Source organism: Nerophis lumbriciformis, linkage group LG16 (genome assembly GCF_033978685.3).
Source record: "Nerophis lumbriciformis linkage group LG16, RoL_Nlum_v2.1, whole genome shotgun sequence".
In the NCBI taxonomy this organism is placed as follows: domain Eukaryota; kingdom Metazoa; phylum Chordata; class Actinopteri; order Syngnathiformes; family Syngnathidae; genus Nerophis; species Nerophis lumbriciformis.
In genome coordinates this window covers 7,829,422-7,853,419 of record NC_084563.2, presented here as the reverse complement: position 1 = coordinate 7,853,419, position 23,998 = coordinate 7,829,422, and the positions used below count along the sequence as shown (strand labels likewise).

General features: G+C 43.8%; 1 protein-coding gene across 7 annotated transcripts in view; it reads left to right on the top strand.

Annotated features, from left to right (window-relative positions):
• gria2b (glutamate receptor, ionotropic, AMPA 2b) overlaps nt 1–23,998 on the top strand; it is a 130,995-nt gene that overhangs the window by 18,501 nt on the left and 88,496 nt on the right. For 5 of the 7 annotated variants that reach the window (XM_061976576.1, XM_061976579.1, XM_061976575.1 and 2 more), the window contains one exon: nt 20,759–20,998. In XM_061976576.1, coding sequence (XP_061832560.1) covers nt 20,759–20,998 — 240 coding nt within the window. Of the gene's footprint in view, nt 1–20,487; nt 20,999–23,998 lie in introns of those variants that run through there. The other 2 variants (XM_061976574.1, XM_061976577.2) reach the window with 1 other exon arrangement.

Sequence of the window (23,998 nt, the reverse complement as noted above, 5' to 3'; positions counted from 1 at the left end):
TAGTCCGGAATTTTACCGTAATCCAAATGATTAATCTGATTTAAATGTTTAACATTGACATCGCTACGAGTACCAGTACCAGATATATTTACGCTTGATTGTTGTTAGGGACAAGCGGTAGCAAATGGATGGATGGATGGATGGATGTTGTTAGCCTTTTCAGAAAATGTAAAAATATCAAAATGACCCCTTCACGTCATTTAATTTCCCCCGCGTCCTGGTCTAAAGGAACAGCTGGGGGGACAATAGTAGGGCACTTGGGGGACAATAGTGGGACACTAAGGGGACACTAGGAGGACACTTGGGTAATGCTAAGAGAACACTTGGGGCATACCAGGGGGGCACTTGGGTGAGACTCTGGGGACACTTGGATGACAATAGTGGGACACTAAGGGGGCACTAGGAGGACACTTGGGTTACACATGGGGGACAATAGTGGGACACTAGGGAGCACTAAGAGGTCACTTGGGTGACAATAGTGGGACACTAAGAGGGAACTAGGAGGACACTTGGGTTACACTTGGGGGACACTTGGGTGACAATAGTGGGACACTAGGGGGCACTAAGAGGACACTTGGGTAACGCTAAGAGAACACTTGGGGTATACCAGGGGGGCACTTGGGTGAGACTCTGGGGACACTTGGATGACAATAGTGGGACACTAAGGGGGCACTAAAAGGACACTTGGGTTACACTTGGGGGACAATAGTGGGACACTAGGGAGCACTAAGAGGTCACTTGGGTGACAATAGTGGGACACTAAGGGGGAACTAGGAGGACATTTGGGTTACACTTGGGGGACACTTGGGTGACAATAGTGGGACACTAGGGGGCACTAAGAGGTCACTTGGGTGACAATAGTGGGACACTAGGGGGCACTAGGAGGACACTTGGGGGACACTTGGGTAACGCTAAGAGAACACTTGGGGCACTTGGGTGAGACTCTGGGGACACTTGGGGCACACTAAGGGGACACTTGGGTGACAATAGTGGGACACTAAGGGGGCACTAGGAGGACACTTGGGATACACTTGGGTGAAAATAGTGGGACACTAGGGGGGGCACTATGAGGACACTTGGTTGACACTTGGGGGACACTTGGGTGACAATAGTGGGACACTAGGGGGGGAACTAGAAGGAAACTTGGGTGACAATAGTGGGACACTAGGGGGGCTCTAGGAGGACACTTGGGGGACACTTGGGTGACAATAGTGGGACACTAGGGGGCACTAGGAGGACACTTGGGGGACAATAGTGGGACACTAGGGGGCACTAAGAGGTCACTTGGGTGACAATAGTGGGACACTAGGGGGGAACTAGGAGGACACTTGGGGGTCACTTGGGTAACGCTAAGAGAACACTTGGGAAATACCAGGGGGGAACTTGGGTGAGACTCTGGGAACACTTGGGGCACACTAAGGGGACACTTGGGTGACAATAGTGGGACACTAGGAGGACACTTGGTTGACACTTGGGGGACACTTGGGTGACAATAGTGGGACACTAGGGGGGCACTAGGAGGACACTTGGTTGACACTTGGGGGAACTTGGGTGAAAATAGTGGGACACTAGGGTGGTACTACGAGGACACTTAGTTGACACTTGGGGACACTTGGGTGAAAATAGTGGGACACTAGGGGGGCACTAGGAGGACACTTGGTTGACACTTGGGTGAAAATAGTGGGACACTTGGGTGAAAATAGTGGGACACTAGGGGGGCACTAGGAGGACACTTGGTTGACACTTGGGTGAAAATAGTGGGACACTTGGGTGAAAATAGTGGGACACTAGGGGGGCACTTGAAGGACACTTTGGTGTGCACTTGGGGCACAATAGGAGGACACTAGGGGAGCAATAGGAGGACACTAGGGTGACAATAGTGTGACACTAGGGGGGCACTAGGAGGACACTTGGGTGACAATAGTGGGACACTAGGGGGGCACTATGAGGACTCTTGGTTGACACTTGGGGGAACTTGGGTGAAAATAGTGGGACACTAGGGTGGTACTACGAGGACACTTAGTTGACACTTGGGGACACTTGGGTGAAAATAGTGGGACACTAGGGGGGCACTAGGAGGACACTTGGTTGACACTTGGGTGAAAATAGTGGGACACTTGGGTGAAAATAGTGGGACACTAGGGGGGCACTAGGAGGACACTTGGTTGACACTTGGGTGAAAATAGTGGGACACTTGGGTGAAAATAGTGGGACACTAGGGGGACACTTGAAGGACACTTTGGTGTGCACTTGGGGCACAATAGGAGGACACTAGGGGAGCAATAGGAGGACACTAGGGTGACAATAGTGTGACACTAGGGGGGCACTAGGAGGACACTTGGGTGACAATAGTGGGACACTAGGGGGGCACTATGAGGACTCTTGGTTGACACTTGGGGGACACTTGGGTGACAATAGTGGGACACTAGGGGGGCACTAGGAGGACACTTGGTTGACACTTGGGGGGCACTTGGGTGACAATAGTGGGACACTAGGGGGGAACTAGGAGGACACTTGGTTGGCACTTGGGGGACACTTGGGTGAATATAGTGGGACACTTGAAGGACACTTTGGGGACACTTGGGGCACAATAGTGGGACACTAGGGGAGACATAGGAGGACACTGGGGTCACAATAGTGTGACACTCGGGAGGCACTAGGCGAACACTTGGGTGACAATAGTGGGGCTCTAGGAGGACACTAGGGTGACAATAGTGTGACACTAGGGGGCACTAGGAGGACACTTGGGTGGCAATAGTGGGACACTAGGGGGGCACTATGAGGACACTTGGTTGACACTTGGGGGGCACTATGAGGACACTTGGTTGACACTTGGGGGACACTTGGGTGACAATAGTGGGACACTAGGGGGGCACTAGGAGGACACTTGGTTGACACTTGGGGGGCACTTGGGTGACAATAGTGGGGCACTAGGAGGACACTTGGTTGACACTTGGGGGGAACTTGGGTGACAATAGTGGGACACTAGGGGGGAACTAGGAGGACACTTGGTTGGCACTTGGGGGACACTTGGGTGAAAATAGTGGGACACTAGGGGGACACTTGAAGGACACTTTGGTGACACTTGGGGCACAATAGTGGGACACTAGGGGGGAACTAGGAGGACACTTGGTTGGCACTTGGGGGACACTTGGGTGAATATAGTGGGACACTTGAAGGACACTTTGGGGACACTTGGGGCACAATAGTGGGACACTAGGGGAGACATAGGAGGACACTGGGGTCACAATAGTGTGACACTCGGGAGGCACTAGGCGAACACTTGGGTGACAATAGTGGGGCTCTAGGAGGACACTAGGGTGACAATAGTGTGACACTAGGGGGCACTAGGAGGACACTTGGGTGGCAATAGTGGGACACTAGGGGGGCACTATGAGGACACTTGGTTGACACTTGGGGGGCACTATGAGGACACTTGGTTGACACTTGGGGGACACTTGGGTGACAATAGTGGGACACTAGGGGGGCACTAGGAGGACACTTGGTTGACACTTGGGGGGCACTTGGGTGACAATAGTGGGGCACTAGGAGGACACTTGGTTGACACTTGGGGGGAACTTGGGTGACAATAGTGGGACACTAGGGGGGAACTAGGAGGACACTTGGTTGGCACTTGGGGGACACTTGGGTGAAAATAGTGGGACACTAGGGGGACACTTGAAGGACACTTTGGTGACACTTGGGGCACAATAGTGGGACACTAGGGGAGACATAGGAGGACACTGGGGTCACAATAGTGTGACACTCGGGAGGCACTAGGCGAACACTTGGGTGACAATAGTGGGGCTCTAGGAGGACACTTGGGTGACAATAGTGGGACACTAGGGGGGCACTAGGAGGACACTTGGTTGACACTTGGGGGACACTTGGGTGAAAATAGTGGGACACTAGGGGGACACTTTGGTGACACTTGGGGCACAATAGTAGGACACTAGGGGAGCAATAGGAGGACACTGTGGTGACAATAGTGTGACACTAGGCGAACACTTGGGTGACAATGGTGGGACACATTCGGAGGACACTTGAGGCACAATAGTGGGACACGAGGGGGACACTATGGCGACACTCGTGGGACACGAGGGGGACACTATGGCGACACTCGTGGGACAATTGGGTGACTATTGGGGGACAATAGTGGGAAACTATGGGGCAGTAGGAGGACAATAGAGAGACAATATTTGGGCACTTTGGGGGCATTAAGGGGACACTAGTGGGACACTAGGGGAACACTTTGGTGACACAAGGGGGCCACTTGGGTGACAATAGTGGGACACTAGAGGGACACTAGAGGGACACTTTGGTGACACAAGGGGGACACCAGTGGGACAATAGTGGGACAATAGTGGGACACTAGGGAGAGACTAGGATGACACTTGGGTAACACTTGGGGAACACTTGAGGGACACGAGGGGGACACTTCGGTGACACCAGGGGGACAATAGTGGGACACTAAGGGGACACTAGGAGGACACTTGGGTAACACTAGGGGGACACTTGGGTGACAATAGTGGGACACTAGGGAGGCACTAGGAGGACACTGGGGTGACAACAGTGGGACACTTGGGGCACAATAGTAGGACACTTAGGGCACACAAGTGAGGCACTAAGGGGACACTATGGGGACACTTGGGTGAGACTTGGGGGACAATAGTGGGACACTTGGGGGACACTAGGGGGAACTAGGAAGACACTTGGGGGCCAATAGTGGGACACTATGGGGGAAACAGGAGGACACTAGTGGGACTGGAGGGGGACAATATTTGGACACTTGGGGGACAATTTTTGGACACTTGGGGGACATTAACGGGACAATAGTGAGACACTAGAGGGACACTAGGGGGACAATAGTGGGACTCTATGGGGGAAGCAGGAGGACACTATTGGGACACAAGGGGGACAATATTTGGGCACTTGGGGGACATTAAGGGGACAATAGTGAGACACTAGAGGGACACTAGGGGGACAATAGTGGGACCCTATGGGGCTGGCAGGAGGACACTATTGGGACACGAGGGGGACAATATTTGGGTACTTGGGGGACATTAAGGGGAAAATAGTGAGACACTAGAGGGACACTAGGGGGACATTTTGGTGACACGAGGGGGACACTAGGGGGACACTTGGGTAACACTAGGGGGACAATAGTGGGACACTAGAGGGACACTGGGGGACACTAAGAGGACACTTGGAGGACACTTGGGTAACACTTGGGTGACAATAGTGGGACATTAGAGGGACACTAGGGGGACACTTGGGTAACACTTGGGGGACAATAGTGGTACATTAGTGGTATACTAGTGGGACACTTGGGGGACACTTTGATAACACTAAGGGGACAATGGTGGGACATTAGATAGACACTTGGGGGATACTAGGGGGACACTTGGGTAACACTTGGGGGACACTAGGGGGACACTAGGGCGACACTAGGGGACAATAGTGGGACACTAGGGGGACACTTGGGTGACACTAGGGTGACACTTGTGGGACACTATAGGCACACTAGGAGGGCACTTGGGTGACACTTGGGTGACACTAGGGTGACACTATAGGGACACTAGGAGGGCACTTGGGTGACACTCGGGTGACACTTGGGCGACACTTGGGCGACACTTGGGTGACACTTGGGTGACAGTTAGGTGACACTAGGGGGACACTAGGAGGACACTTGGGTGACAGTTAGGTGACACTTACGTGACACTTGGGCGACACTTGGGCGACACTTGGGTGACAGTTAGGTGACAATAGGGGACACTAGGAGGACACTTGGGTGACAGTTAGGTGACACTTACGTGACACTTGGGCGACACTTGGGTGACACTTGGGTGACAGTTAGGTGACACTAGGGGGACACTAGGAGGACACTTGGGTGACAGTTAGGTGACACTTGCGTGACACTAGGGGGACACTTGGGTGACACTTGGGGGACACTTGGGGGACAATAGCGGGACACTAGGAGGAAACTGGGGTGACACTGGGGGAGGCACTTGGGGGACACTAGTGGGACACTTGGGGGACACTTGGGGACAATAGCGTAACACTTGGGGGACACTTGGGGGACACTAGTAGGACACTTGGGTGACAGTTAGGTGACACTTGTGTGACACTAGGGGGACACTTGGGTGACACTTGGGGGACAATAGCGGGACACTAGGAGGAAACTGGGGTGACACTGGGGGTACACTTGGGGGACACTAGTGGGACAATAGCGGAACACTTGGGGGACACTTGGGGGACAATAGCGGAACACTGGGGGGACACTTGGGGGACACTAGTAGGACACTTGGGTGACAGTTAGATGACACTTGCGTGACACTAGGGGGACACTTGGGTGACACTTGGGGGACAATAGCGGGACACTAGGAGGAAACTGGGGGGACACTTGGGGGACACTAGTGGGACAATAGCGGAACACTTGAGGGACACTTGGGGGACACTAGGGGGACACTAGGGGGCGCTGCGTGGCGATGAAACACAGACCAAGCTTGGTCGCAGGCCATCAGAAAGCCTCCAGGAAACAGGTCAGCGAACAAAAGGAGCGCGGCGAGATAGAGCGATGGGAGGGGGGTGGTGGTGGTGGGTGAGGGACTGGGACTAACGTCAGAAGTGGACAAGAACTGAGCTGCAGTGTTCTTGCAGAGAGCAGCTGCAGGAAGGCCAGCTCAAAGGAGAGAGAAGAAAAAAAGAAGACTAGAGTGTGCCGCCAGGAACATCTCCCTGAAGTCTTTCACATAGCAGCCACTGAGACGCAGTCGCCATGGCAACGTCGTCTCCTCTCGCTGCTGCTGCACTGTCCCACATATTCACACCATCAAGCAGCACAGGAAAAGTCAACGCCGCTTGTGTTGACAACCCATTATAATGTGTCCGCTTAGGCCCGCGATCATTTCTCGGAGGATGGAGCCGCTAATGTCGACATGTGTTGTGAACATAACAGTTTTGGAGTCACGCAGCAATAGAACGGTGACTTCCTGTTTAGTGCAAAGTAAGAAAATGAACAAATTCAGAATGTTGTACTTTTTTTTTGCTACCAACCGAAATGCGTCGGTATACGGGGTACCGATTCACGTAAAATCAAACGGTGTCATATTTTGACGCCTTTGTCGCACGTGACCCTAAATCATTCAGCCTCTTACTCATGTTAGTATTCTCCATGTCATCAATGCATGCCTGATACGAAACGCTCAAAAGTAGGGCTCCAATTTTCAAATGCGCTAGCAAGTAATATACGTGCGACTGATTAGCATTAGCGACTTTAAATGGCGTTTTCAACACCTACAGATTTGGCAATGAAAACTGCAATTCAGACACATGTTACAATCAAACAGCTGGTGTGTAATAAGTACTATACTTACAGTACAAACACTTTGTAGGGCTCAAGAAAAACATAACCGGCACATTCAACTTAATGGCAATGACTACTTTCTGACTACGACAAAACACCATAGAGTAAACAGTACAAATACACTATATATATATATATATATATATATATATATATATATATATGTGTGGGAAAAAAAATCACAAGACTACTTCATCTCTACAGGCCTGTTTCATGAGGGGTTCCCTCAATCATCAGGAGATGAAATCTCCTGATGATTGAGGGAACCCCTCAATCATAAATAATCATAAATAATAATACAATCATAAATACATTACAATCATAAATAATAATAAATAATATTATTTATTATTTACCGTCCAGACCTGTCATCCCTCAACAAGCGCAGCGAAATTGTAACAACATGCCGCCATAGACGGAAACACCTCCTAGGTAACACATGAGCCAATCACCACGCCCCTAGGCCAGCCTGTACCCACCCACTCTGTGCCCTATATAAACCATGGTATGCGAATGCTCCCATTAAAATCTCCTGATGATTGAGGGTACCCCTCCCTCATGAAACAGGCCTGTAGAGATGAAATAGTCTTGTGATTTTTTTCCCACACATACATATATATATATATATATATATATATATATATATATATATATATATATATATATATATATACAAACCCTGTTTCCATATGAATTGGGAAATTGTGTTAGGTGTAAATATAAACGGAATACAATGATTTGCAAATCCTTTTCAACCCATATTCAATTGAATGCACTACAAAGACAACATATTTGATGTTCAAACTCATAAACTTTATTTTTTTTTTTGCAAATAATAATTAACTTAGAATTTCATGGCTGCAACACGTGCCAAAGTAGTTCGGAAAGGGCATGTTCACCACTGTGTTACATGGCCTTTCCTTTTAACAACACTCAATAAACGATTGGGAACTGAGGATGGTTGAAGCTTTGAAAGTGGAATTCTTTCCCATTCTTGTTTTATGTAGAGCTTCAGTCGTTCAACAGTCCGGGGGTCTCCGCTGTCGTATTTTACGCTTCATAATGCGCCACACATTTTCGATGGGAGACAGGTCTGGACTGCAGGCGGTCCAGGAAAGTATTCGCACTCTTTTTTTTACGAAGCCACGCTGTTGTAACACGTTCTGAATGTGGCTTGGCATTGTCTTGCAGAAATAAGCAGGGGCGTCCATGAAAAAAGACGGCGCTTAGATGGCAGCATATGTTGTTCCAAAACCTGTATGTACCTTTCAGCATTAATGGTGCCTTCACAGATGTGTAAGTTACCCATGTCTTGGGCACTAATGCACCCCCATACCATCACAGATGCTAGCTTTTGAACTTTGCGTCGATAACAGTCTGGATGGTTCGCTTCCCCTTTGGTCCGGATAACACGATGTCGAATATTTCCAAAAACAATTTGAAATGTGGACTCGCCAGACCACAGAACACTTTTCCACTTTGCATCAGTCCATTTTAGATGATCTCGGGCCCCTAGAATCTGTCTCCTTTACCCCCCCTTTTTGGCGCCCCTGTATATATATATATATATATATATATATATGAAATACTTGACTTATTATTTCTTATATATATATATATATATATATATAAAATAAATATTTTAATTTTAGTGTTCATTTATTTACACATATACACACACATAACACTCATCTACTCATTGTTGAGTTAAGGGTTGAATTGTCCATCCTTGTTCTATTTGTCACTATTTTTCTAACCATGCTGAACGCCCTCACTGATGATTCATTGCTTTGTGCCACGCAAAAAGTGCTTTCATCAAATGCACTAGATGGCAGTATTGTCCTGTTTAAGAGTGTCACAACATTGCTGTTTACGGCAGACGAACTGCTTTATGGAAGACGAAATGCTGTTGTTGTGTGTTGTTGCCGCGCTGGGAGGACGTTAATGAAACTGCCTAACAATAAACCCACATAAGGAACCAAGAACTCGCCCTCGATCATTCTACAGTTATAACGTGATTGGGCAGGTATGCTTGTTTATATTGCGTGCCTGAATTTCGGGAGATTTTCGGGAGAAAATTTGTCCCGGGAGGTTTTCGGGAGAGGCGCTGAATTTCGGGAGTCTCCCGGAAAATCCGGGAGGGTTGGCAAGTATGGCTGCATGCTAATTGGTAACTTCCGCCGCCAGCCGCAAACACACCCCAGGAGAGCAGTGAGGAAACCGGAGACCAGACCGCGCTTTGCCGCGGTGAGAAGGGTCCTCCGGGGCGCGTTTGGCTACCGCAAGACAAGGTCTTGTCGGAACCCACTTCAAAGTCCCAAGGCCTTGTTGCCCTGGCAACACGGCGATCCGTTCACACTGCCCATGATTGTTGTGTGTGTGTGGGTGTGTGTGTGTGTGTGTGTGTGTATGTGTGTGTGTATGACGAGTACAGCTGACTCATCATTCTGTCTTCCATCATCCGTCCGTCCTCTTAAAAGTGCCCTTTGCGAGCGTGGAAGTGGCAGGAACCTTCACACAAGCGGACTAAGTAGGCCGGCGTTACATTTCAGTGACCTCCGACGGCGTGTCGGGGTGAGGTGAAGGTGGCTGCCTCGTTAGCTTGTCATTTATGCTAAAGCGTTTTTTTTTTAATGCGCTTTGGAGAAAGAAAACAAACACGAGAAGAAATGAGCCGCGGCGCTCCTCGATGCCACGCTGCTGGAAAAAAAAGCAGGTCAGCTAATTGGGACGGCTAAATTTACTTCACGCCGCTCACCTTCGCCTGGCAAGGTGATACCGCCGGTCGTAACGAGGCCACCAGACGCACGCCATGGCCGCCCGGGTGATGCTATGACATGTCAGTGGGCGATAAATCAACATGTGCGATAAATCAGTATGTGCGATAAATCAACATGCGGGAGACCGAGTCTGTGGAACGCTATCCCTGACCACCTGAGGGCACCACAGACTGTGGATGCTTTTAAAAAAGGCTTAAAACCCCTTATTTTTTTAAAAAAAGCCTTTTTTATATATATGCATACTAGTTTTAGCTGTGATGAGGTGGCGACTTGTCCAGGGTGTACCCCGCCTTCCGCCCGATTGTAGCTGAGATAGGCTCCAGCGCCCCCCGCGACCCCGAAGGGATTAAGCGGTAGAAAATGGATGGATGGATGGATAGTTTTAGCTATTTGGCTGTTCTAGTTTTAATTTTTTATTATCTTTTTATTTTTATTTTATTTATTTTATTTATTTTATTTATTTTATTTATTTTATTTATTTTATTTATTGTATTTATTTTATTTATTTTATTTATTTTTTTAATACACTGTAGCACTTTGAGGTTGTTTACTCAATGTAAAGTGCTTTTTACAAATAAAATCTATTATTATTATTTATTAATATGCGCCAGAAATATCTGTTCCACAGCTGCGGTCTGTACAGGCCTCAGTTGTAATGCACTTATCCACCACTTGTGGCAGTAATGACAATCTCAAACAAACAGAAGAAGTCACAGAGAAGTGTCTTAAGCGCAAAAAAATATGACTAAAGTAGTGAAACTGTCATTTCATTTGCACTTTAATTGTATTGATAGCTTAGTCGAGAGACTTATTCATTATTCATTTTGATTATTTAGCGCAAATAATATCTTCAATAATATTTTCCATATATTAGCCGCACCGGACTATAAGCCACAGATATATACCGGAATGACAGATTTTGTATATGTTTATTTACATACCTTAATTTGTTACAAAGGTTCCCGTGACATGGCAGTAAAATGGCTGATCCAGCAAAACAGAAGCTATCATATAGGGACCCACTAGCTGCAGAAGCTAGTTCTGTAATCAGCCAAACAGACTCAAAAGCTCCACGGTGACAATTTGGTGAATTTACTGAGGAATTTGACAATACAAATAGAATACTAGTGTAAGGTAGTAATACTAGCAAAGGCCCTCGTTAACGTGTTAGCACGTAGCTAAAGCTAACAATGCTGGCTTAATCACACGATAATAGCACGCACAAATATGCATGAAAACACTCCAACTGAAATCACACACGGGACGCTTTAGTAAGCAAGATTTGTTCTAGTTATATTGTAAAACTTACAGACGTTTGGCGTGATGAATGAAGAATCCTTTCACGCATAAACGCTATGGACGGTTACACTTCCGGTTCAAGGCACGAAACAGGAAGTGCATTTTCATCCCACGGCACCTGCAGTGAGCAAACTCACCCGCAAGGTGGCGCAGAAACAATAACAAACATTGTCAGTGTCGCTATTTGTTGAATACAAAACATTATGGCAAAATCCATAAATTAGTCGCACCGTTTTACAAGCCACAGGGTCAAAGCATTGGAAAAAAGTAGCAGTTTATAGCACGTTTATAGCTTCCTATGCAATATATTTGATTAGTACTTATTTTTCTAATCAGCCTGACCTAAGCCTTGGGTTCATGTGCTACCTAAATGATAATCTTTGGTATTAACACATGCTTTCATATCATTTCAAAAGGTTCTAAACTGTAAGAAGGTTAGATAAAATCAATGAATACTATTCTAATCAAAAGTTACATTACTAATTGAGTGTTAATATTTGAGTGGGATCCGGGACCCTCTGTAGTGGAAAAGTTGGGCCCCGATGTTAAAAAAGTTAAGAACCCCTGCAGTAACATGATGCAATGTACTGTTAAAAGCTGCCAAAAGGCTAATAACAATATATTTTTTAATGTCTTTATATTGTTTATTCACACTCTTAACAACACACTAATATTATTTTAAACATCATGTTACAAATTCATCTCCTAATAATAAGTTCCTTATAAAAGTTGCACAATGAAAAAAGGAATATTCTTATGTCATTAATTTATAAATTTTTACAAAATAATTTAAAAAAAAACTTTTTGGTAAATATCAGTTAAAATGTGTATTTATTTATCTGTAGAAAACATGTAGTGTTGTGCCCTAATATGATTTAACAGAAAAAAATAAATAATACACAACATTGTAGAATATTACTTTGCCACTGTATTATTATTGTGAGTAATTGTACTAATAGTAGTGCTAATATATAAACAAATATAACAACGTATTTTCATTGACCTCCTGTTTATTTTATAATTTATTTGCATTAATTACATAATTGCATCATTTATTTGCACTAATTTATTTTAATGTATTTGCATCAGTTACAAAATAAACAGGAAGTCAATGAAAATGTGTTGTTATATTTGTTTATATAATAGCACTACTATTAGTACAATTACTCACAATAATAATATTGTGGCAAAGTAATATTCTACAAAAGCAATGTTGTGTATTATTTTTTTCCCCTGTTAAATCATATAAAGGCACAACACTACATGTTTTCTACAAATAAATAAATACACATTCTAACTGATATTTTCCCCCCATTTTTTTTTTTTTTTTTATGATTTTGAAAATATGTCTTAATATCACTTTTCTTTTTAAATATTTTGATCAGTGTTTTTTGACAAATACATAATTTGTTTTTAAATGTTGCTATTGAAGTGTAGTTCTGGTCTTGTCACCCCCTCCCGGGCAGGAGGGTGACATCAAAAGAGACGTCGGAGACGCTTTACTGAACAAAAAGTTGCTTTATTACAAGCGAGGGTTATTAAACAGGTCTGCAGTACCCGGAGGAGCTTAGGTCAAAAAAAAATGAAGGACTCCTAACCTGGAGAAGCCAAACCATCAGTTGTACAGTATATTCCTTCTTTCTCTGTCTGGGTGTGTGCTAAGTCAGGACAGCACAACCTGACCTTGTAAGGAGATGTTTGTGTGTAAGTGACTGGGAAGACAACAGATGTATACCATAACTTGTAGGTTGAGGTTTAAGATAAACGTGGAGTCTCTCTTCCAGGATAGAGCTATCACTTTTGCATTCCGAAGTCTGGTTTTATTGCTTCTTCTCGTGAGAGAGCTCATTTCTGTCCACATGGGAATGTCAACCATTATTTACTTTAACCTGGTGGTTGGCTTTCTCCAAGTTGAATATAAACATTCACCATTTGTTGAACATAATATTAATATTGTTAAAAAAAGAAAAGTAATGCATTTTACATTTCTTTTCGCGACTCATCAGCAGTTACAACCAAATAACTTTCATTTAGAAAGAACAAGACGGAAACACCATTCTGTTTTCGTGCGTGTGAGGGAGGATTTGTGGGCGCTAATACTCGCACAGAGGCAGTCAGATGTGACAAAAGCTTTAATGGCTTTTTCCCACAATCCTTCACTGTTTCCACCAGCCAGCGTTTCTCCCTCCATTAAGTGACCGCAACTTCTTAGCTGCAAAAAGCTTGATTTAGTTCTGCTGAAAAATACATCACGTGAACTGTTTTGCCCCGCAAGCAGCAGTTATGAAACACTAAAATATTTAGTAGGATTTAGTACAAAATAAGTACTGCGAGTCATTAGTAAAAAAAAACATGTTTTTGTTACTTAAAAGAGCTATTTTTTATAAACTACGAAGGATAAAGCTCTCCGCCTATAAGACAATATTGCAAAAATGTATCGTCCTTGTGATATAAGAAATAATTAAAAAATAGCACAATATGCCATATTTTGCATCAGAATAAAAAAAATCCAAACATAATTTTATTTTATTTCAAGCAAATGATATACAAAAAAATATATCATATTTATTTTTGTGTGTTGTTAGTCTCAGTTGTTCATGAAAAAAATGCATCTCCAAAGTTTTTTGGTTTTAATTCAAATACAACAAAATTATTGTTTAAAAATAAATAAAACCTTTTTGAAAATATGTGATTTTTATTGGCTTAAATTTTCCGTTGAGTTTTTTTTCACTTTCCAATAAAAAAAAAAACTGTACCTCCAAATTGTTTAAATTATTTAATTTGAACCTAAACCCACCCAATTTTTTTCCTGCTATTAAAAAAAAATAAAAATAAAATCTCTTTGAAAATATGTGATTTTTTTATTGGCTTCAATTTTCCGTTCAGTTTTTTTTCACTTTCCAATGATAATTAAAAAAAATGCATCTCCAAATTTGTTTTGTTTTAATTCAAATACAACACAATTATTGTTTGAAAATGAATACAATCTCTTTGAAAATATGTGATTTTTATTGGCTTCAATTTTCCGTTTTTTCACTTTCCAATAAAAAAAACTGTACCCACCAAATTATTTATTCTGTTTATTAAAAGAAATAAAACAATAAAAAAATAAAAACTCTTTGAAAATATGTGATTTTTATTGGCTTCAATTTTCAGGTTGTTTTTTTTTGCTTTAAAATAATAATAATAAAAAAAAAAAATGTACCTCCAAATTGTGTAAATTATTTACTTTTAACCTAAAACCCACCAAATTATTTTTTTCTGTCTAGAAAAACAAAACACAAAAAAATAAATAAAAAGTCTTTGAAAATATGTGATTTTTATCGGCTTCAATTTTCGGTTCAGTCTTTTTTCACTTTCCAATAATAAAAAAAAAAACCAAAAAAACTGTACCTCCAAATTGTGTAAATTATTTAGTTTTGACCTAAAGCCCACCAAATTATTTATTCTGTATATGAAAAAAAAAAAAAAAAAAATAACAACTCTGTAAAAATGTGTGATTTTTTTTTTTTTTTTTTGGTTTAAACCCAACAAAACACAAGTATTAGTAAAAAAAAAAAAAAAACAATTTACTGGATGTTTAATTTAAGTTCAATTCCATTTGACAATTTCCCATAAAAAAAAATTAAAAAAAATCTCCAATGTGTGAGTTTTGTTTGTTTTTTTAACCCCAAAATCACAAAGTATGTTTTACTCTGTTAAAAGGTGTTTTTCATTTGGTTTCAGTTTCAGTTGTAGCTCTCCAAATAAAATTTAAAAAAAAATCTCCAAATTGTGTAATTATTCTTGTTACTTTAAAGCCAAAAACACACAATTATTAACATAAAAAAATTTATGAAATTTCGCAAAATCTGGAAATACGTGTTAATCCGTCTAGGTTCCGTCATCCATGCTGTGGATGGACTCCACTCGCCCACTGTCAGCAAGTCACTGCTGTGATATTGTGCTGCAGGAAATTCCTCATTCCTTAATTACCGTGGAGCGCACGTTGGGCGGAGTCGATGAAGCTGATTAAATCACATGTGATCAATACGGCAACACGCGGATCTGCTGACCCCCAAGTAACATTTGAGAAATGTCCTGCAACCTCAGGATTGCGGGAGAGCGCTCAGTGTTTACTGCGGCAGCAGCCTCCCCGGCGCTGCGTGCATAATGAATGTTAGATGTCGGAAAAGCCACTTTAGCGCACACGGCCGCGCATGCTTCGTGAATTATGAAGCTGTGGGGATTTTGCAAAGTCAACAGAATGGTGGACGCGGAACAAATCACGCGGCCGCTAATAGAAAGGCCCTTTAAACATGCAGAATACTCACGACCTCCGGTCACTGGGAGCTGGTTAAGAAGATGCATGTGTGACCTAATGTGTTATGATCCGCTGCCCGGATCATATTTTTGTTGGTCGCCCGCCTCGCCTCCGGCAGCGGCGTTCCATTCGCCGCCGCCACCTGACTCGTCCCCGGTGGATTCGGGGACACGTGGCCTGGCGACCCTCCGCCAAATCCTCCCTCCACCCTCCCTTGACTCTTGAACTTTGTTATAGTCGGGGGGGTTTTAGTTTTGCCAGGGGACATCTGGAATCTGTCCCTTAAGGGGGGGGTACTGTTATGATCCGCTGCCCAGATCATATTTTTGTTTTTGTTTTCAAGTCACTTGTGTTTTCAGCACCTCTTGAGTTTGTTTCTGTTGCCATGACGGCAGATTATAGTCACCTGCCTCTGGTTAGTGTCCCGGACGTGCACCTGTTGCCCGGGCACTAATCAGAGGGCTATTTAGTTTACGCGCTGGCCTCATTCGGTCTGTTGGTTTTGTTTGCTCCTACGCAACAAGTTACGCTCCTAGTTTCGCTCATAGTTTACATTTTTGATATTAGCATCTTTGCTACCCTCTTGTTTTCCGTGCCGTGGTGCACCGCGCAGCATTTTGTTCTGCAATCAGAATAAATCATTTATTCTCACCTGCAAGCCGCTTCCTGACATCCCTCTGCATCTTGAAAAGACGACCTCCGGCATCACAATGCCTCGCTACCGTAACATAATGTCATCTTTTCTTGTCCGCTTTATGTGTTGAATGCAATTTTTCAGACCAGGATGCCTCTCAGATGTCCTGGCTAGCATTAGCACGTGGCTACGACGCTGAGGAAAGAAATGGATTATATGTTTTAATTGAAGGAGGAAGCGGTAGCACTGCTAGCCTGCACCATACTGAAACAGAATGAGTCCAATATGCGAAAAAAGGTTAAGATAATGTCTAAATATGGAAAAGCTGCTGATGGTGTGTTATATAGAGGAGGAGGAGCTGTAAAAGTCCACTCTCCAAGGTACATTATTACATGACTTCACAGAACTACTGTACCACATTCTATTGTATTGTATTTCAATACAATATTTATCCTCAAAATGCTATTTAAATGTTAAGTGTGCTGTTTTGCCAGGGTGCCAGGAGCAAATTACATTGATTTCACCTCTGTGTAACATTGTTTCGCCATGCATTGTTACGTCGATTCCCGAACTTAATGGGGTTCTTCAACACGGTTCGTAAATCGCAAAGTTCGTAGAGTAATGGAAATTTCTCAATATGAAACAATGTACCATATTTTCCGGACGACAAAGGCGCACTTAAAGGTCTACTGAAATGCGATTTTCTTATTTAAACGGGGATAGCAGGTCCATTCTATGTGTCATACTTGATCGTTTCGCGATATTGCCATATTTTTGCTGAAAGGATTTAGTAGAGAACATCGACGATAAAGTTCGCAACTTTTGGTCACTGATAAAAAAGCCTTGCCTGTACCGGAAGTAGCAGACGAGTAGCGTGACGTCACAGGTTGTGGAGCTCCTCACAGCTGCACATTGTTTACAATCATGGCCACCAGCAGGGAGAGCGATTCGGACCGAGAAAGCGACGATTTCCCCATTAATTTGAGCGAGGATGAAAGATTTGTGGATGAGGAAAGTGAGAGTGAAGGTCTAGAGGGCAGTGGGAGCGATTCAGATAGGGAAGATGCTGTGAGAGGCGGGTGGGACCTGATATTCAGCTGGGAATGACTAAAACAGTAAATAAACACAAGACATATATATACTCTATTAGCCACAACACAACCAGGCTTATATCTAATATGCCACAAATTAATCCCGCATAACAAACACCTCCCCCCTCCCGTCCATATAACCCACCAATACAACTCAAACACCCGTACAACACACTCAATCCCACAGCCCAAAGTGCAGTTCACCTCCCCAAAGTTCATACAGCACATATATTTCCCCAAAGTCCCCAAAGTTACGTACGTGACATGCACATAGCGGCACGCACGTACAGGCAAGCGATCAAATGTTTGGAAGCGTACTCACGGTACCGCGTCTGCGCATCCAACTCAAAGTCCTCCTAGTAAGAGTCTCTGTTGTCCCAGTTCTCCACAGGCCAATGGTAAAGCTTGACTGTCATCTTTCGGGAATGTAAACAATGAAACACCGGCTGTGTTTGTGTTGCTGCAGTCGGCCGCAATACACCGCTTCCCACCTACAGCTTTCTTCTTTGCTGTCTCCATTGTTCATTGAACAAATTGCAAAAGATTCACCAACACAGATGTCCAGAATACTGTGGAATTTTGCGATGAAAACAGACGACTTAATAGCTGGCCACCATGCTGTCCCAAAATGTCCTCTACAATCCGTGACGTCACGCGCTGACGTCATCATACCGAGACGTTTTCAGCAGGATATTTCAAATTGCACTTTAGTAAGCTATGTGTTGCAATGTTAAGATTTCATCATTGATGTATAAACATTCAGTAGGCCTTTAACCTACTCAGTGGCCGAGTGGTTAGAGTGTCCGCCCTGTGATGGGTAGGTCGTGAGTTCAAACCCCGGCCGAGTCATACCAAAAGACTATAAAAATGGGAGCCATTACCTCCCTGCTTGGCACTCAGCATCAAGGGTTGGAATTGGGGGTTGAATCACCAAAAATGATTCCCGGGTGCGGCCACCGCTGCTGCTCACTGCTCCCCTCACCTCCCAGGGGGTGGAACAAGGGGATGGGTCAAAAGCAGAGGACAAATTTCACCACACCTAGTGTGTCTGTGACAATCATTGATACTTTAACTTAACTTAACTTAAAAGCTTTTTTTTCCCTCAAAACTTGACAGTGCGCCGTATAACCCGGTGCGACTAATGTAAGGAATACGTTTGGTTGAGCTTACCCACCTCAAAGCTATTTTATTTGGTATCTTCTTGTTATGGGACATTCATCCTCTGCTGTTGCCATTTCTAATATAAAGTAGTATAAGATTCTTACTTATATCTGTCAGTAAACTCGCCATGAAAGCACTAAAACATACCGGTGTAGTGAGTTTACATTATTCACCCAAGGAACTTTAGTTATCAGAGAGTTTCGGTCGGGCGTTTTTTCACGGGACACATTTCGGTTGTTGTTGTTTCCGGATGAGGAGATGCTGCTCCGTTATTGATTGAAGTAAAGTCTGAATGTCATTAAAACAGTTAGCGCCATCTTTTGACACTTCTTCCACCCCCGTCCTTGCACGCTACACCGCTACAACAAAGATGACGGGGAGAAGACGCTGTCGAAGTGGAGGCACGTAAATAAGAAGCGACTTGAAGATGATGTGTAAAACGTCATCTCTGCAACATTTTGACCAAAGAACCACCATTATATGTTATGCAGACCACAAGGAAGTCTTTTACATTTAGAAAAAAAATAAAATAATATGACTCCTTTAATCCGGTGCACCTTATATATGAAAAAGCATCAACAATAGACCATTCATCAGCAGTGTGCCTTATAATCCGGTGCGCTCTATGGCCCGGAAAATACGGTAAATATGAATAAATGGTTCCAGTCTCGACAAAAGTGCATATTTTATTGAAAGTGTGTATACTTTGAACACAATATATAATACACAACTATCTCTTTGTCAACAAAACCAAAACAACAAGCCGCTGTCTTCTGCATGCGCTGCCCTGCCATCACGCGCACATGCACAGAAGTACCTGTGGTGCCCTCAAAAACGATCAGAAATCACACAAATCCCTAACTTTAACAACCATATTGCTACTAAAGTGAATTAATTGACTCTTATTATGTTCTACATATGGTGAATGTTTATATTCACCAGAGTTTAATTAAATAGCGGTATTTCAATTTGAGCACATAAATAGGTAAGGCCCCTTAGTTTGATATTCACAGGTGGATTGGATCACTTCTCCAAGGAAAAGAGGCTCTAATTGGGACTTCGGAATGCAAAAGTGATAACCATATCCTTGAGAAAAGACTACCTGTCTAGCTCAACGCCAACATTTGAGTTATGACTTAAAACAGTTGTTTTCCAGACACTTGGATCTGTGTTGTTGTTGTTGTTGTTGGGGACAAGTGTTGTAAATTAGCTTTGGCTACAAACACTATGATGCATACATTGGATAACTGTTTCAGATGTCTATGTTTTTGTACCTGTCCCTATTTCAAATAAACCTCTATAATAATAATAACTTAAGCACGAACATCTCCTTTAATGGTCAGGATGTGCTGTCCTGACTTAGCACACACACCCAGAGACAGAAAGGAGGAATATAAAAACTGATGGTTTGGCTTCTCCAGTTAGGAGTCCTTCATTTTTTGACCTGGGCTCCTCCAGGTACTGCAGACCTGTTTAATGACGCTCGCTTGTTATAAAGCAACTTTTTGTTCCGACGTCTCTTTTGATCCAGCCGCGCTGCCGTGTCGCCCTTCTGCCCGGGAGAAGGTGGTTAGACCAGAAATACACTTCACTACACTAATAAACATTTAAGAAATGTAAATCTACAGACATTAACATCCACACAAGAGGAGCTGACCATAAAGAATCGGACAGAGGGAGAGAAGGGAGCGATCGAGGGGGAGGGACAGTTTGTGTGTGTGTGCTTTGGAAGAGGCGCCACTGAACGTGAGGTAGCGCTTCTTCTCTACTGTGAAATAAGTCTGCTCTGGCATATTTTTTCCAGAAATATTTCAAATACACTTGGTTCACATGAACCATGCAACCGTACAGCACCCTGCTGTGCCATCCACGGTAACGCACGGCGCCAGACGGGTATGAAATGGGAAGAACACGAGTCTAAACTACTCGGTGGAAAGGTTGTCTTGGGTGACTTCTGTGCTGTGGATGTTTTCCTCCTCAGTAGAAGCACTCCCGTGGTGGAGATTATGGAACGGCAGACATTAATCAGTGAACAAGATGCATCCCCGAAGCGCACCAAAAGGAGTGTAAAGACTGCAAGTTTACGTGAATGCTTTCTAAATGCTTCTCTCTGTTGTGCTCCAGTCTGCTCGCAGTTCTCCAGGGGAGTGTACGCCATCTTCGGGTTCTACGACAAGAAGTCGGTCAACACCATCACGTCGTTCTGCGGGACGCTGCACGTCTCCTTCATAACGCCCAGCTTCCCTCTGGATGGCAACCAGCAGTTCATCATCCAAATGAGGCCTGACATTAAGGGGCCGCTGCTCAGCCTCATCGAGTACTACAAGTGGGACAAGTTTGCGTACCTGTACGACAGCGATCGAGGTAAGACCAGGACCTCTGTACGTCTGAAGTCGACGTGTTGAGCTTGACCTTTTTTTCAGGCTTATATGAAGACCACTAAGTTGCTGAGTTACCACTGTCCATTTCATTGAAGCAGATTCTTTCACATGTTCAAAGATACAATCTTTATCCCTCATGGTGGTGAGCAACTTGGACCAAGCATGCAGTCAATGTTGATTGGCATTTTCTCCACTTTTAGACCAGGCTTCATCAGTTCAGCTGCAGTCTGAGGCCCCTTCTGCACTAAGCCGACTAACCCCTTAAACAAATAATTATTTAGCTTAAACCCCGTTTCAGCCACACTAAACCAGAGTTTAAGGTCCCCCTCCTCGGACAATTTTTTTACACGGAATCTCCGGCTCTTAGCTTTGTATGGACTCATTGATCGTTTACAAACTGAGTTCAGAGAGGAAGTGACGCCAGAAAGACTGCGCCCCACACAGGAAGCGACACCAGATACAACACGCCACAGCCAGCTTCATAATAAAGCAGTTTCGTAAATCGGAGCTAACCACTGGAAATATGAAGGCGAGTCATCCAGACATGCCCGTGTTTCTCCTTCTTCTACATGTACAGACAGTTGTGGAAATCACACATAAATACCTTAAGAGAAAGTGATTGCAGCTATTTGGGATACAACACTTCCCAGACGGCAAGAGAACTTTCCAATGGGATTCTACTGACCGAAAAACTTCGTCCATTTGTCGAAGGAGAGACAACAAGAATCCGGGGCTACCGTCGAGGGAAGACTACGGAAAACGGCGAATGCATTTGGACTGGCAAAGCAGACTGTATCAGTTATTGTCCGCCATGTATGTCGCGGACTCAACGTCTCGGTCCAGAGTATATAAAGTCACCAAAAAGGAATGGACAATGAAGGTGAAGGCAAAAGAGTGAGGAGTGTCCTGACCAGATATGTAGATCCCTAGATTTATTGTTGTCAAATGTTCTTTGTCACATTGTGTAAACGGGGCCTGAGGCTCCTTCTACGCTAAGCGCAAATCCCACCTAATCTTATCCTTATCAACACACACACAATGGTTGTTTAAGACCCCCTCCGTCAGCCGGCACAACGTGACCTAGTACGCATGCGCGGAAAATGCGTACTTCATAGTCACCTCCAGTGTTGCTTTGTGTGCAAGTTCTGAAATGTTACTTATCTGAACCATATCCAGTGTTGTGCTATTTCAATTACCTGTGGGGCCCTATTGTTGTGAATCACACCTGAGCCATCATAAATTAATCACATCTTTAATGGACACGTGAAGGTACACAATGTGATAAAGAACATTTTACATCAATCAATCTAGGGATCTAGATATCTGGTCAAGACACTCCTCACTCTTTTGCATACTTGCCAACCCTCCCGGATTTTCCGGGAGACTCCCGAAATTCAGCGCCTCTCCCGAAAACCTCCCGGGACAAATTTTCTCCCGAAAATCTCCCAAAATTCAGGCGGACTCAGGTCCGCATGGAGTTTATTTCGCTTTCCCACAAAATAAACAGCGTACCTGCCCAATCACGTTATAAGTGTAGAATGATAGAGGGCGAGTTCTTGGTTTCTTATGTGGGTTTATTGTTAGGCAGTTTCATTAACGTCCTACCAGACCCAGGCGGCAACAACACACAACAACAGCAGTCGCGTCTACCGTAAAGCAGTTTGTCTGCCGTAAACAGCAATGTTGTGACACTCTTAAACAGGACAATACTGCCATCTAGTGCATTTGATGAAAGCACTTTTGTGCGTGCCACACAGCAATGCATCATCAGCATGGTTAGAAAAACAGTGACAGAGAATAGAACAAGGATGGACAATTCAACCCTTAACTCAACAATGAGTAGATGAGTGTTATCTGTGTGTATATGTGTAAATAAATGAACACTGAAATTCAAGTATTTATTATATATATATATATATATATATATATATATATATATATATATATATAATAAAATAAATCTATATTTATAGCTAGAATTCACTGAAAGTCAAGTATTTCTTGTATATATATATGTATGTGTATATATATATATATATATATATATATATATATATAATATGAAATACTTGACTTAGTGAATTCTAGCTGTAAATATACTCCTCACCTCTTAACCACGCCCCTCCCCCAACCACGCCCCCCCCCCCCCACACACCTCCCGAAATCGGAGGTCTCAAGGTTGGCAAGTATGCTCTTTTGCCTTCATTGTCCATTCCTTTTTGATGACTTTATATACTCTGGACCTAGACATTGAGTCCGCGACATACATGGTGGAAAATAACTGATACAGTCTGCTTTGCCAGTCCAAAAGCATTCGCCGTTTTCCGTAGTCTTCCCTCGACGGCCAGGTAATACAAAGCACACGCTACCTTTTTTTTTATCACATCCACAGGAGCCCGCATTCTCGTCGTCTCTCCTTTGAAAAATGGACGAAGGTTTTCGGTAAGTAGAATCACAGCTGACCCGGACATTGGAAAGATCTCTTGCCGTCTGAGAAGTGTTGTATCCCAAATAGCTGCAATGGCTTTCTCTTAAGGTAATCATGTGTGATTTCCACAAGCGTCTGTACATGTAGAAGAAGGAGAAACACGGGCATGTCTGGATGACTCGCCTCCATATTTCCAGTGGTTAGCTCCGAGTTACGAAACCACTTTATTATGAAGCTGGCTGTGGCGCGTCCTTTCTGACGTCACTTCCTGTGTGGGGCACGGTCTTTCTGGCATCACTTCCTCTCCAAACTCGGTTTGTAAACGATCAATGATTCAATACAAAGTTAAGAGCCGGAGATTCAAGAAATAGATGGCGCACTTACCAGTGTAAAAAAATATCCAAAGAGGGGGACCTTAAACGATGAATTAGTGATGTCGAAACGGGGCTTAGGCTAAATAATTATTTGCGTAAGGGGTTATCCGGCTTAGTGTAGACCTAGCCTGAGAGCCTGGTGCAGAATCTGTTCATATCTTCTTTTTTCAAGGGTGAAGTC